The 16275-nt window shown below is 40.4% G+C and overlaps 1 protein-coding gene across 10 annotated transcripts in view; it reads right to left on the reverse strand.

Moving 5' to 3' along the window:
• The window catches only part of PLEKHG1 (pleckstrin homology and RhoGEF domain containing G1), a 143806-nt gene that overhangs the window by 23124 nt on the left and 104407 nt on the right, over positions 1–16275 (reverse strand). For all 10 annotated transcript variants that reach the window (XM_065057426.1, XM_065057424.1, XM_065057425.1 and 7 more), the window contains 2 exons: positions 8453–8553; positions 3036–3105 (listed from right to left, as the gene is read on the reverse strand). In XM_065057426.1, coding sequence (XP_064913498.1) covers positions 3036–3105; positions 8453–8553 — 171 coding nt within the window. The remainder of the gene's footprint in view (positions 1–3035; positions 3106–8452; positions 8554–16275) is intronic.

Consider the following 16275-nt stretch of genomic DNA (forward strand, 5'->3'; position numbering starts at 1 on the left):
CCATCTGCATCTTTGAGCACAAAGGCAAAGGCAGAAACTCACAACTGAACAACAGGTTTTAAGAAAGAGTGCTTTTCTGCATTTCTATTTGCCTGTCAGTTATTAATGAATTAAAATACCTGGAAGCAGCGGGATTTAATACAATGCAGTAAGTTGTTATTAAATATTTATATAAAGTCATAGCTTTGTATAGTTATTTTATCTGTTAGCAAGTTTTATGTTACTGGCTAGTTTATACTAAAGACATCCTGCTGAAGTCTGTTAACAAATAAAAGTTGCCATTTAAGGTGGTATTATTCACTTTGGACACTCAGCACAACAAATGTGAAGATAAAGATTCAAAACCACAATCATGAGTTTTTGTTCAAAGCACGCTAATGTGATTTGATAATCCTTAACTGTACTTCCCTTAAAAGTTGCAAGGCTGTTTAGTTCTCAAGCACAAAAGTTCTGGACAGCAAACACAATGATATATGATTGGGTGAGGGAAGTATAATATGCTATACAACACATTTTATTGAGCAAAACCAAATAACAAAGTAAAGTTCAAAGAAACAGTCTACCAAATATAGTCCAAAAGCAGACCTTAAAAAATTAATCTCCCTAGATATTTTCACAAATATCAAACCATTTAGTTACTTCAACCATAACTCATCTGTTACACATGCAAACCAACTAGGGCTCATTTCACATGAATCCAAAAGAAAGAAATGGCTATTACTTTATGCAGTTACTGAGCTTCATGAAATGAAAAAAACCAAACATAGAACCTGCAGTGAAAACTTCATTATTTGTTTAAATTCTCAAAAACTGTGGAATTCACAGCTGAAGCAGTAGGGTGAAAAAAATGGCACTAGAGCCAGAGCTCATGTAACCTAAGCACAGTTCTATTGAAAGCATTAAAGAAGCTCCAGTGGAGCAACAGCCATTAGCTAAGGCTGTGAGCTATGACTTCAGAATGATACTATCCCAATGTTTAACTCACAGTGAAGATCTAGCACACTTGAAGCCATCAAACACTAAATGGCCAAAGTCCCATAAGACTTGAAGGACTGCACACTGCCAAAAAAGGCAGTTTTATTTCCACTACTCAATGCTGGGAAGATACAAGCAACCAAGAATGGACAACTGGAGTCTGTTAAGACAGTCAGCAGCTGCTGTAATGACATCTTCATGGCCAAAACCAAAGCTGTGGGGTATTTTGGTATTGTTTGATTTTGCTTTTAAGTGTTTGCACTTGTCTGGATGAAGCTTAAAAATGCTTGTTAGGACTGAAATCTCTAGCAATCTCTGAGCCATCAGGCAGTCACCTGCCAATTATACAAATGCTAAAAGCATTTGACAAGGGAACAAAAAGCACAAGCAATGATATGCAGATGGATTTTGGAACTAACCACCAGAAAGCCTACCAGAAAACTGCTTTCAGCTGGACAATATGAACGAGAGCACAACTTTTTCCTGGACTTGCTATTATCACTTGCACCACCTCTGTTTCATGTTCCAGCCAGGAGTAGTCCCAGTGGTCCCAGCTATGAGTAAGCAATACAGCAGAAAGATCTACCAGCTCCGAACTGTGGTATCTCTAAATATCCTGAAGGCCTCACAATCGTCCTTCACTGCAGAGACACTCTGCTGATTTACACTCAACTTCTTATCCACCAGGACCACAGATCACTTTTTGCTAAGCTGTTTCCTAGTCAGCTAGACCCAGCATGCACATGGGGTTATTCCATTTCAAACCTAGGACACTTCACACTTTCCCTTATGCTATTCTCTCTCTTTCAATTCAATATAGACTATTTCGAGCAATAACAACATGCCATAAACCTCATTGCAACAGGGCAAAAATGCATCCTACTTTTGTAGCAGTGGTGCAAACACTCAGATCTCTCCGTGCTTACAAAAGATCAGTTACTAAATAAAGAACAACTTTCTCAGACTCAACTCAAGCAAGTGATCTAGTGAAACAGCAGCACTAAGCTGGTATCATCACACCCCTTTATGATAGAATCTTTTATGTTGCAACATTACTGGACCACCATGAGAGGATGGTCCAGCTAATCTTACATGCCTGTGTTAGGCCTGTTACATAGAATGCTTGGTGCTGGCAATACTGAGTTCAGGACAAAGCATAAAACATGACAGTGTTTGACTTTTTGTTTTTCTTGGGTTTGCTTTTTTTTTTTTTTTTTAATGGAAAAAGTCAAACACACCTATAGGGAGATTATCCAAATTTAAACAACTACATGCCCCGTCTTCCACCAGTGGAAGTGGAATTATTTCTTAACACATTTGGGCTCTACAAGATTCAAGGCATACATATGTTCTTTGGTGAAGTCCACAGTGAACTAGACTAATCTGTAGCCCAAATTACTTAATCTCTTTTTGTCCTACCCACTATAGCCATTCCCCTTCTCCCTGACTGGCTCTCCGAGTTTCCTACAATGAAGGACGCCTAAATTTGGTTCCATGTATTTCTCCTGCACCTAACAACTTCTCCTTCTCCATGTTTTTTGGCTTCAGAATTGCCCCCAAGAATAAAGATGTCAGAGCAATGTTAAAAAATTTCAAAGTATTTCGGAGAGAATAATATTTGAATCTTAAGTTTAGACTTCAGACCATTCTCTTTAAAAAGATTAAAGGTATGGCTGCTGGATTCAGGAAAAATGCATCTCAGGAAACAATATGGCTACAAGTCTCTTAAGGTTTTTAAGGCTACAAGGCTGTTAAGGCTACAAGTTTGTTAAGCCTTTTCTAAAAATGCAAGCCAATATGTATTCTCTAGTTGTTTTTAAGCTGACAAGGCAAAACTGGAGTACTGCTTGATCAGCTATATTAAAAATGAAGAAAAAAAAAAAGAATCCCTGTAATACTCCACAAAGAGATGCTGAAAATGAACTCTAGATCAACAGCTCCACCAGCTAAGATATACTTATTGAAGAAGTTAACACCTTTTTCTTGAATTAATTAATCTTATTCCCCCATATCACTCTGCAAGTGGTGTTGTGCTGCAGACTCCCGCAGTAGCCACTTACCTTGGAAACAAAACAATCTGCTATAGCCACAGGATCATTTTCACAGTTTTCCAAATCTTGCAGAAGTTCACTAAAACAAAGAACAAGAAAAGAAGAGAGAATTATGGCACACCTTGGAATAGACACACCTGTATATTTGGAGCCAGACGATGCTTCATCATTCACAGCAGTGATGCCCAAAGCACTTAAGAACGCAGGGAGTCCTAAAAAGGGAACAAGATGCCCTTCTCTTCCCCCCAGATCTGTATCTCCTGGTGTTTTCTGTCTGGAGGCAGAGAAGCACTCTAAGGAAATGGTATTCACACATAAAAATACCAGTCATCACAATGACCATGGATTGCTGATCTCCTAAGCACAGCTGAGCCTCTTCCTTTAGATTGACAGCTATTCTATCATACACAACTGTCTGACTACACCACTACGGGTATCTCAACTAACACAATTTAAAGCTAACAAAATTTAAATATACTGAAGCATACGCTGTGTCCTGTAAAGACTTCATATCTTCTACAAGCTTTACTTGACTGAGGGAGATAAGGATCTGGTCTGAAAAACACAGATGAGAACCAGGGATGTATTACAAGTACAAGAATAGTAATAAGTTCACTCAGTCAGATTTGTCTACCTTTAATGGGTTTCTTCACTGAAGAAAAAATGGTTAGCCTGGAAAAAAGCTTTCTGGAAGGGAATATATAAATTCTATATGCATAAAAATAAAACCTTTGCAAGAGGATTTTACAATTTTGACGTGCCAAGTAGGAAATGAATTCATTGTAACAGGAGCAAAGCAAAAAGGGAACATGTTCATTGTTGTATGAAACTCAGCTCTCGAAAGCCAATTCAGTGAAAGAAAGAATTCAAGCAGAAGAAGAAAACCTCAAAGGTCTCTCCTTGATCCAAATAGTCTTCAGTCTTACTGAAAGGTGTACTCAGGAAAACGAGAGAAGAAACTGAGTTTTCTGCCAAACTCTTCTCTAACAGAACCTTCCCTCCCCTCACCCCCTTCCTTCTTATTAGATGATTTTCCATTTAGGGCTACTTTTCTCCCAGTTCACAGCTTGTTCCGTAAAGGAGTTTTGCTGAAGAGCTGCTAAGCTCGTATCTAGGAAACTACCCTCTTCACCTCTAAGCAGACACAATTTCCCTCTGTAAGTAAGAAAAGGAGTAAACCAGTAAAGTTTCCTGACTTGTTCTTTGCTTCTCTAATTACTGGAGGAAGGAAAGGGTGAAATCAGCAATCAGTCACAACGAACAAAGACAAAGACCTTAGGTTCAGTGGTCACTAAGCCTCTCTGTACAGCAACAATTTAACTTCCACACCTCAATTTCTCTCTTCATCAAAATAAAAGTATGACCCTTGCTTGATACCCCACACTCGTGAAGCTCCTCTCCATCAGCAAAGTAAGTGATCTGTAGCAATGGTCGCCATCGGTTATAATGACTGATTGTGCTCCACACATGAGTTTTGTAAATACCACCAAAGAGGCTCAGAGGATTCCTGCTATCAGGCAGGCAGACACTCTCCTGATGGCTTAAAGCATGTAGTGCCTTGATCGCTATTCCTACTGGTCTCCTCTAGTGCCACAATATTTCTCCCACAGGATACAGTAATGCAACACTTAAAGATTTTCTATATTCATTTAATGAGTCCAGGTTTATGCAGTAAATATACTATTGGCTTGGGTCTTCAGCACAAGTGCATTGGGTATGGACTGTGCTTTAAATGATTTTGCTACCCATACTGCACTCTCTTCTGTCTCACCTGGCTGGTAAGAGTGGGATTGGCAAGAGCAGCCTGTCAGTGCAAAAATAAAAATCTATCATGCCCAGGAATCCTGAAAAACTTAAATAAATCCCTATAATACCAAGTTGACATGAAAACATAGGGCTATTATTATAGGCTACATCTAAGCACTTGGCAGGGAGCAAAAGAAACAATAGAGAAAGGCATTCGTTCCCTTCACCTGACTATCCAGAGGTTTTGTGCTGTTCACAGACGGTACCGCAGTCTCGGTCTCTGCAACTCACTGGTGCCATCCAGCTGGGAGGTGTCTGGAGCACGAGGCAGCTCCCTCAAGGAGCTCCATGCTCTTGCAGCTGGATTGGTAACTAGACTCACCCCGAAGCATGCCGCAAGTGCCAGTGCCATGTAAGACCTCGTACTGAATTACACAGCTTGGGTTATTATGAGCTGGAAAAATCTGATTCTGTATGATCATCACCAATAGCTAATGCTAACTCCTTTGGGATGAGGGAGGTAAGCATAAAGAGATAGTTTTTCATGCAGCGCACTCATCTTTTCAAGTAAAATAAATGAAGGTCTCATAATAATGTCTTCTAGGGTGCTTTGACTTTTTGGAGTATGGATTATTTTCAAGAAAATACACTCGTCTTCCCCCTCATGGGTGAAGACTTTCAATAAGACAAAGTGCAGTTTAGTATCAACCTGTTGACTATAGGAGGTCAACAGGAGTGAAACAAACACATTTATAGGTCTGCAAATAATCACCATATTTGCACACACAATTCAGGTGAGGAACTTTATTCGTTTTATATCATCACAACACCGTTTTAAATCTAACAAGTATTTTTCTCCTCCATTTTGATCTGAATTGGAGCAGGTGAGAGACAGTAATGACAGGGACATCAGACGCGCAGTTTTGGTGGAATTGAAGGAATGGAAAGATGCAGGAAGGAAATAGCATGGTTTGCCCTGAACCCCTGACAAAAACAAACAAACAAACCAAAAAACACAAACAAACAAAACAAAAACCCAAACAAAACAAAGAAAAAAAAGAAAGAAAGCAAAGAAAAAGAAAGTTGATTACCAAGTACTGTACAGTCCAGCCATAAATGCTAAAGTGATAGCATCACCAAAACCTTCACTCTCTCATGCCTGAAAGAGAACAGCACTCAAAAAAAAAAAGGTACGCAGCAAGCACAACCTGGTCTTCATGGTAGAATACATTCACTACATAAAGTTCTGGAAAATTAATCTGAAGAGATCGGACTTTCAGTAAAGAAGCCACGCCTGACCACCATGAAGCTCAGAGCACAGGAACTGCTGCATAGAGCAGTTACAGAAAATGGCCCTGATGACCCTGCACTGTATCTGTGTGCCGCGGTAGACACCAATGGACAAAGATCATGCAGGACAATCTGTGTTAGCAGCAGGTTTCAGTTTGGTCTCTCCTAAGATTGTCTGAGTGTTGGCAAAAATACTAAACTTGAGCACACTTGTCTGCAGAATTCCCATTTCAGAGTCAAGTCCTGGTATCAGGTGAAGAATTTATCCTAAACTGACATTGCAAAGAATCTCAACAGGTAAGAAGGAAGAAATGTAGCAAATGGTGACCCAGAGAACAATTCCCCCTTTCCGAATAAATAAATTAATAGTGGGGGAGGTTTGCCCAAGAGACAGAGCAAGACTAGTGGACCAGTCAGTGATTCTGCTTTAAGAAATAGTTTTCCAAAAAGAGATCATAGTCACAGGACTAGCAGTGACCATACTGACCATCACTTCTGCCATTCAACGCAACATCTAAAAATTGTTAGTAGTTTAGCTGGGAGAAATTCCCGTGTACTGAAGTGAAACGTCTCAGATCTATACAAAATTCAAAAAACCCCAAGACTAAAACATGTGATCATTGATCAATGGTGAAATTCAAAGTTGAGAAAAACAAAGTAAATCTGAAACTATGAAATCATGCTCACAAAAGGCATGGGAAACTACCAACACAGAACTGCCAAATGGACCTTTTTCAAAGGTAAAAATAAATAAAACTACTCTAGGGTATGTTTAGGACCCAGAAGCTACATGCCAAGTTTCACACAGGAGGGAACTTTATATTGGGATCTACAATGAGTGCTCAGTCTTAAAAACTCACAGTTTCCATGTAGAATTTTAAATTAGAAGGTCTGAAATACATAAGTAATTTACTGGAGGCTTTGGACAACTTTCCAGTGAGTTTTAACCATTTTAACATCTATATATCTAAAATAGCCCCAAACTACCTTTTTTCTTTATAACCTGTGCAAATCTTTTTTGCTTGTTTGTTTTTTCTGCAACTCAATTATTCTGTATAATGACTGATCATACTTGAAGGTATTTTTATTAGGTAGTATTTGCAAGAATGCTGGTATAAATGTGTCCTAGCTACCAAGTCTGCCATTTCTCTAGCTTTTGAAGGATCAGAAAATAGAATGGCCAGGGCTGTTTTTTTCCATCCTGTGACTACTGGGAAGCTGTAAGCTCACAATCATTGTCTCATGGCTCTAAAACAGATGATCAGGCTACCACGGTGTATTTTCCATAGTGTTGGACATCCAGTCAAGTCAGTTGTTGTAGCTGAAGCAGGACACAAGACCTTTCTAGTTAAGTGTATTTCCATTACCCTGCTGTAGCTGTTTTAAATTTCAGGGAAAGACTTCAGGTTTCAACTTTGCCCATTTGTTCTGAATAGATCCATGCCCACGCATCCCTTTGACACTGAACAGCGATCCCAGCAGCTGAAGCACTTTAAAGCAACTTTCCATGAGGATGGAAAAATGTTGAAGTTGTTCTTTGACACTAGTCCTCCACTTCAGAATCCTCTTTAGATTCAAATAAATTATCTGCTCTTCTACAAACACAGTAGTTTGATAGGTGTTTTGTCAACAATAGCAAAAGCTAAGAGAGCTTTTACAGGAGTAGCGGTATATAAAAGACATGGGAACTTTATGCCAATATATTTCTTGCATCAATCGAATATTCAGGTCCTCCTTAAATACTGAATAAGTTAATTATTTTTATAGTAACAGAGGATTCACACAAAAGTAGCAGTAGCATGCTCCCCAGACTGCAGATACTGTAGGTCCCACACAACGTGGGACTAGCTATATAAGCAAGAAGTTTTACTTTAGGCTCCCAATATACACTAGAATCCCATCCGTGGAGTTTTAGAGAAGGCTGTAAAGTGGAAAGGTACTTAAACGCCATTTTGAGAAATTAATTCAGGGAGTCCCTAGTAGTATAAAACACTATAAAAGCCAGATCTCGATGATGTGTATCGGTACACAAAAGGATCCAACATAGTAGGAATAGAACAATGTCTCTTTAGTAAGGCAAGAATTGCATTCACAGTGTTCTTACATTAGGCTCAGTTAGGGCACAGAGCAGATTAGGCTTAAATTCACAGAAATACTCAGAATGAAAACAAAAAAAAGTCAATGGAGATCACATTTAATTCACAAAATACACAGCTAAAAAAAAAATCTGATCTCAGCAAGAGAACCTCAGCTGAGAATCAAAGGTAGACTATTTCTCAATTTATGTATCTTGGCTGTTTTGAAGAGATAAAAGAGTATTTTCTTGGCTTGCTCCCTTCCCATTAACACAGTCTGTCGAATTGTTTTCTTTTAATTAAATATGAATTTACCTGTTGAAACGGTAGATATCCCGTATGTTTCCAAACAGGGCTGATCGCTCTTCTGTCCCCAGGGAGAGCTTGGTCTGGTCAGTGATACAGTCGAGGTAATCCTACAAGAGAAATGAGAAGGAGGCCTTCAGACATTTCCTCCTTTTCTAGATCAGGAAATGGAGCTATGTTCTATTGCACAAGATGAGTGTCTTCATATCAGTTTCACCTTATTATTACAGTAAAGCCTTCAGTAGCCCCTCTGTGAACAGGCACTCTGTTATGAAAAGATAACAGTATGTATCTGTTCACTGAAACCAAGAAAATAACGAAAGACTGAATGCTAAGTTATAGCCCTCTGACGAACAGCCAACATTTGTCTTCCTACTGATAAACAAATTTATTCATATTTAATTCACAATGACATTTTAATTGATCATTTAACAGTCTCAAAGACAAAAAAAAATAAGTAAAAATAAGAGATTAAGAATGTAATTCCACGCAGCCTTAGTAAGAGAAAACGTATATAGTGAAGAACAGAAAGCATACAAGCAACACAGGCTCAGAAAAGCAACCATTACAATTTTGTTTTGTTTTGTTTTTAACTCAGTTAAGAAAACAACACAGAGTTTGTAGACAACAGATCTCAATGAATATATGTGCATACAATTTAATCACAGATTAATTTAATCCAGATTAATCATATTGCACATTACATGGCTATGTACTCTAGCAAATATTTCCTTTTGCATTCACAAGAGTGACAGTGTCTCATCCAGGGACTTTAATTGAGTAGGAGCAAGACAGCTAGAAAAAGCTCAGATCAGCAGCATTCTGGCAGAACAATTTTCCCATCTCTTTCCTCACTTGGATAAGAGCTCAGCTCCCAAAGTGTCACCTTTCATTCTGTTGCTGCTACAGTGTTAAAATTTCTCAGATAAAGGCAAACAAATCCAGCAGGCTATCTAACGAACTACAATTCATAAACCAAGAAACCCAATGTGCTGCCACATTCATGAATAAATTCTGCTGGAGGATGGAAATAAAGTAAAAGTGAAAACAGCTGAAACAATGCGAAATAAAAATAAATAAAATCCCTTTGCCTGGGGCTAGACAACATGGTGTGGCAACCTCCCAAAAGCAACACCGCATTCCACAGTGCGGCAAGGAAGGAGCCCTGCAAAACATCAACGAGACCATGAAAACTTCTCACATATAACTGTGTTCCAAAGTCATAAAGAAAAAAGTATTATAGAACACATACACTGGCCAAGATATAGTCCTCTGTGTAAAACTCTTGAAGACAAAGGGTTTGGATCAACCATGGATCTGACTTTTGGACTCCAGATGCCCTCATAAGGAAGGCTAAGAATTGCAGGGCTTGAGCCTCCACCCCCATTTCCTTCTGTCCTGGGTTTGTTAAAAACAAGACCAATTTCTCTTTTAGTGAATTTTCCTTACAGCTAAGTTCTTCTAAGTAACTGCACTTTTCTGAAGTTAGATACATGTTTTGGTAGACATAGCAATGGAATGCAAGGTCACTGATAATAATGCACATAGTGTATTTGCAAGGAGGAGTGAACAGGTGACTAAAACTGACCAACTAAGTATTCCGTCCCATCCACATCACATATCATATAAAGGCTGGCAGATCACGAGGGTCTCGTTCTCTTTTACTATGGCCGGCACCTGGGTAGGACCCTGCCTGCCGTCCCTGTGATCTGAGGTCTAGTGACAGACCTTGCATCCCTGAATCCATTTCCTGTTTGCTGCAGAGTCCAACCCGGGACTTCTGGGTGCCTGCCCTGCAGCTGCTAGAGCAGTGCTGAGCTGTGCCGGGAATTTCAAGATTGGTTTTGTACATTTGGTTTTATTTTCTCTATTTTATTAGTAGCATTAGTAAAACATTTTTAACTTTTTCAAACTTGCAAGTCCTCTCTCTCTCTTTGCTTCTCTTTGCCCTTCTCTTGTCTTTCCTTAGTGGGCAGAGGGGGCTGTTGGGGGGAAAGAGGAGGGAGTTAACAAAGCACATGCCACAGTTTATTGTTGCCCTGCAATTAAATGGTGACACCTTCTTTCCAACTGAAATAGTGCCAGCAGAGTCATGGGTGTAACCAAGATTCAGATTTAGGTACCAGCAGCTTTCTTGTCCCTTCCCCCATCCTAATGCTCAATAATCCACACTCTTTCATCACCTCCAGTGAAAGGTACCCCTCATTACACTCAAAGCTCAGTATTTTATGCTGAGGGAAAGCAAGTAAGCCTATTCCAAGGCAACCTCAGTGTCTTTAAGAAGAGCAACATGTGGCAGTGGGCAGGCAAGCAGGCAGGTCCCCAGAGAGTCACCTCTTCTCTTCTGTCCTCCACCTTCTTTCCCAGCTGAAAGCAGCCTCACAGTCCAAGCCTGTCCTTGAAATATATCCCTGCAGTAAATCATGGGCACCTCATCTCTGGGACTCCCTGCACTTGTCCTTGGCTTTTTATTCATAGTCAGAAGCTGCCGAAGAGTAAAAGGTTCAGGATGGTGAGGCAGACAGGACTGCAGCAAGCAATATGCTAGGTCAAAGGCTAGGTCCAGGGCTACTCCAGTGATGGCAGTAAATAAACAACCTTTTCTGCCTACTAATACAAATCTGCATATAAAAGCAAAGAACAGGAAGACTCCAGTGGAACTGTGATCCTCTGAAAACATTTTTAGCACTACAGGGACATTACAGCACCTCAAGCTGGAGTAATGGGGTGGGTTGCAGAGGAATAGAAATCTTACAATAAGGAATTCCATACAGTGTATTTACTGAATAAAGAGAAGTTCCTTTCAAATTCATTCATCTCAGCATAGCTGGAGCTTGGTTTTCTTCAAAATAACAAACAGTCCACAGTTATTTCCAGTAGTGTAGACAAGGTTACAAGCACAACCTGATCTGTGCTCCTTCCATCCTCTCCACATATGCATACTCTTCTCAGTCTTTTACCAACGCTTAGTAAGACAGAGGGAACCAAGAACTTTTTAATGCTCCTGCCAAGCAGCAGCCTGCAGGTGCTCTGGCAGATTTCCAGCATTCTTGTAGCATATGCCAGTATCAGGTTATAACACACGCCCACCGCTTGAGCTCTCTTTTGCTATAAGATCCTTAACAGTGAGCTTCAGGCCCCCTTCTCCTCCCAGCATCAGATCAGAAACAAACTAGAAACTAATGGTTGGATTTGTGCTTACCTAGAGTAAAGGGAGACAGTTATTTGCTCAAACAGTGTGGAATTCAGAGACATTTTGTATCTCACCTCATACTGTTAGGCAATCACACAGAATTTGGGGACTGTTTTCATGTTTTAGCTCTCTATTTTTGTTAATGTTGCTGACTTGAGGCTTGTGCGAGTCAAACAGCTGCAGCCACATTTACACTGCTGTTTCACGTGCAGGCAGATACCCGAGCTAGACACAGGCTGCTTAACATGGCACTGACAGCACGGCAGTCACAGCAGCAAAAAGCTTGAGATATCCCTGTTTATGCGAAAGTGGTGGACATTGGATGGTCTTGACACAGTCCAGGCGCAGCCCAGCAGCACATCGCTGGCACTGACACAGTTAGTGGGACCATTCGGGTTATACTGCTCTATAGAGCACATGTGCTCTCGTAAAGGCTTCATGAACATATCCAGGAAACAGATGCAGTATTGGCACATAAAGTCCCCTGCAAGGACAACACCACAGGTAGATCAAAGCTACCCAGGCATGGGGTTATTCCTAATTATTCCTTAGCAAATGGTACTTTACCCCCATGGTAGTCACTGCAACCTCCTGCAGCGTATCAACAGCTGTTATCATCTGAGGCTGCAATGAAAGGTTTGGAGCTACAAGGTTACAGGACAGGCTGCAACTGTAGTGACACAGGGCAGAAATCAATGAAATTTATCAGAACAGAGAACTAGCCATATTCACCCCTTTTGTTTCTTGTCAGCATCTATGGACCTTCTGTCAGCACCGAATGATTTATTTATAACCTTTGCCTTCACTAGCCTTTTATTGCATCTCTGCAGTTATGGCAAAAACATTTAGCTTACTTTATAGGAGGAAAAAAAAACAAACACAAACGACAGTCTCCTTAGACTGATTTATCGAGTAAAGTTTGCTCTAATTGTACTGCACAATTTTTCTGTCCTATCTCCTGAAACTCTCCACAAACTAGAAGAGCTTGCTAGACTACCCTACCTTTCTTGCTGGGTTTGATGTTCTCCCCATTTGTCTTTCATCACATTGAATCTATCAGAAGGAATTTCTGCTAGAAGCTGCATATCCTGACTACCGTGTCCTCCTCCATAATCACACAAGGAGGATCACTAGAGAAACAGGAGGACAGCACTAAATTTAGAGGTTAAACAAATAATTATATTAATTTGGAACACAAATAAACTGTCAAGAAAAGGACAAAATGAGCAAAAATATCTTCACATATTGATTAAATTGATTTTTTTTCCATGACCAAATTTCAGAAACTAACCACAAATTAGTGGGACATTTTCATCTAGCCACACGCTTACCTTTAAAAATGGAGTACAGGCTGAACAATAAAGAATAAGCCATCCATTAATGAGGCCATGTTAAAATTACACATTAAAATGAGTAATGTTAATGGTACTGTTAACATGGTAATGCTAGAAAAATGGGTAAAAGCCACACTGCCTCGTGAAACAAGAATCAGTTTTTATCCTGCCCTATAAGAAACATACACTATAGATGTTCTTAATAATCCCTTTACAAGGCAGGCCTGTGCATATATAAATATCACCAAAGATAAGCAAAATTATTGAAAGAGCAGTGTTGTTGCATAGGTACACCTTTACCAAGAGACAGACACACAAGACACTGAAAATTTGATTAAATATCAACACCAAAAAAGAAGGGAAAAAAAAAAAAGAATTCTACCCACCAGAAAACTTTGCTTTCCAATACCTAAACACAGGCTGTAGGAGAAAGCAAAGTTGCTGTACATCTCTGCCTCAATAACACAAGTTTTGGCTCAAAAGCTGAGGACTTATATCAGGAAAACTCAGTCTCTAGCCAAAAAATGCTTAAAACCAGGTACTTATCAAAACTCTAGTGACTTCTAGGGTTGCAACCTGAGGAGGAATATGTAATATTACATCAAGCAGGACCTAAATTCAGGCAGGCCGTAACATCACTCGGCCCCCAGTTTTCTGATATTCCCTAACTCTGTGCCTACCGATAAGGCAGCTTTTACTCCTAGATGCTATACTGTGACCATAGGCATATTTTTGCTCTACTCCCCTCTACCAGCACAGATGCATACAGCCCAAATCAGATGGCTGTGCAGAAGAGGAACCACTGAAACGGTTCAGCAGTCTGGGCCACTTACACACTATTTCCACACTGCTTTGAGGAAAAGGCTGCAGGTCAGAAGGAAAACACACCACAAACTGGGTCCTGTTTGCAGCCTGCCAGCTAGAGCCATGCTGACCAGACCGTCTTCATACTTGTAACCAAAGAGAAAGCTAGGCAACAGTTGTACAACAGAATAACTGCTGTAACATGTTCCTCATCAGTAATTCTGCCAATTACATAGGTAATTATAATCTGTACCAATTACCCCTCTGACTGATCTTTTTTCTATTCTTTTTTATTATTATTTTATTTGCAGATTTATCTGGCATGTACAGCAACATACTCTGAATGCCTCATGTATCAAAAAATAGCATACTATCCACAACAGGTGGCCAAGGATGCTGAATTCTGGTCAGAACAGCTCACTGCAGCTCTTTTCAAATATTCAAAGTATAGTTGCACCCTGCAAAGTGAAAGTGCACTTGTAAACCATACATATTTTGACTTCTTGCTCTGGTTCCTTTGGCTGTGTGAGTCCAAGGATTGATTGAGACTAAAATCAAATCCATCTCCTATCCATATCAAACCCCTTTGTCAGGATTTCTCCTTAAAACACATTATTATCTTTGTTATCACTTTCTGTGATGTAAGTAGACAAGCCCACTACCTCAGTGCAGGTCTCCTACAACTTGCACAGTGGTTTACTTGGACATAGCTGTAGCAAAACATTTCATGCAGCCACATTTTTCTTCTTCAGCCTCTGTAACCAGTCAAAACTGGTCACGTATTTAGTCACATAGGCAGCCATCCTTCCCTTCTGAGTGAAAATGCTTGTCCAATTGCTTTTAAAACAATTTCCCACCTCCTATCCCACATCAAAGTACTTGGCATTTGCAGCTTTCCAGAGACAGCCTGGCATGTCCCCATGCTGTAGACAGAAATCCATGCCCATCGAGATAATTAGCACCCTTAACCTCCTACCTCTGAAACTCCTCTGTAGGAGAAGCAGAAGTGGCAACAGCTTTGCTTCGGTGTCTGACCTGTATTGATTTAACATAGAGCGGAGGAACTTCTCAAATGCTCTTTCCTATGACAGTGAGAATTTGCTTCCTAGCAGCACACATTTCTTGTTCCCAGGTAAGTAACACAACCACTAACACAGGCTGTAACATAATCACCTTGTCATACAGTAGGCTAATACAACTTAATACTTCCATTTAACTAATAGGTATATTTTTAACCATAGATGCAGTTTGAGTGCCATAAAAATCAGAGCCATGTTTTATTTCTGCTACAGAAGTTGCATATTAATGATGTCACTAAATCAAACTTCAAAAAAATGCTTGTGCTGTTTACCAGATAGCTTCTCTACATGTAAAACCAAAAAACTAAATAAAGAAGGAAATTTCCGTAAGCGTGTCTTTCCATCTTTCTACCTTCTACTTTTCATGGGAAATGGGATGGTGGTATTTGGTGGGCTTTTTTAAAAGACTTCTGAAGCAGGAAATCCCTCACGTCAGCCAAAGCACAGACAGGTCCACAAGACCAGCACCTGCCTGGGGCTATGCACAGCACAGCTCTGCCAGCAACAGCCAAAGCCAGGGCCTCCCTGAGGACAACACAGACTTGGAGATGCAGCCTTCTCTGCTCACGTTGGCAATGGGAGCAGAAAGCTCCTGGGCTTTGTGCACTTCCTACCCACCCTTTCCATTCTCTTTACAAGGTCCCTCAGAACCTTGTACATAAAACTGCCAGTTGTCAGTGCCAGCAAAGCTCTGCCCTTGTGGGAAACAGCACTGCCAGGCCTCGCAGGTGGGCTCCGAAGCGCACATGCCTGCATGCTTGCAGAGCACTGACCCTGCCATTGAGGGAGAAGGGTGAGGAGAACACTTCCCCTCACTGTCAGCCAGCCTCCAAATGGGAACGTCTGAAGTAATCTGAAGTACTAGATGTGGTGGTCGTTGGATTTCTTTCTGATGTCTGTGCAGAGGAGCGGAGTCTCTGATCTGGCAGGAGGCCACCTCACTGGCATCAGCCTTTCCCCAGCGCTGGGTGGAGGTGGTGAGGAAGCCGTACGGCACTCACCTGGGTTTATGACCAGCTTTGTCAGAATTACCCAGTTTATACATGCAATCAGCTCACACACAGCCTGTGGATAACAGCACTAAAGCAGGCATGATACAGTAAGTCGATACTTCACTGACTGCGTGTAGAAAGGGCAAAGAGCGATGGTAAGAGTATTCGTGAGAATGTGGTATGAAGAAAGTCTAAAAATAGAGGAGCACATTTAAGTTTTCTTTCCACTGTTTAACGTTGCAGAGTAAAGTGATCATGACAGACTTCTCCCTATACTTTCCACAGTTAAGGTTCTGCAGATAAGTTAAAGTTAACAGTATTAATTTAAATTTTACCTACAGAAGAGAAAGGGAAGAATTTTGTTTTCCACATAGTTATTCCTGAGTGACAGATTTTCTATAATCAGTGTGACTTCCGCACCTATATTATA

This window comes from Columba livia, chromosome 3 (genome assembly GCF_036013475.1).
Source record: "Columba livia isolate bColLiv1 breed racing homer chromosome 3, bColLiv1.pat.W.v2, whole genome shotgun sequence".
NCBI lineage: Eukaryota > Metazoa > Chordata > Aves > Columbiformes > Columbidae > Columba > Columba livia.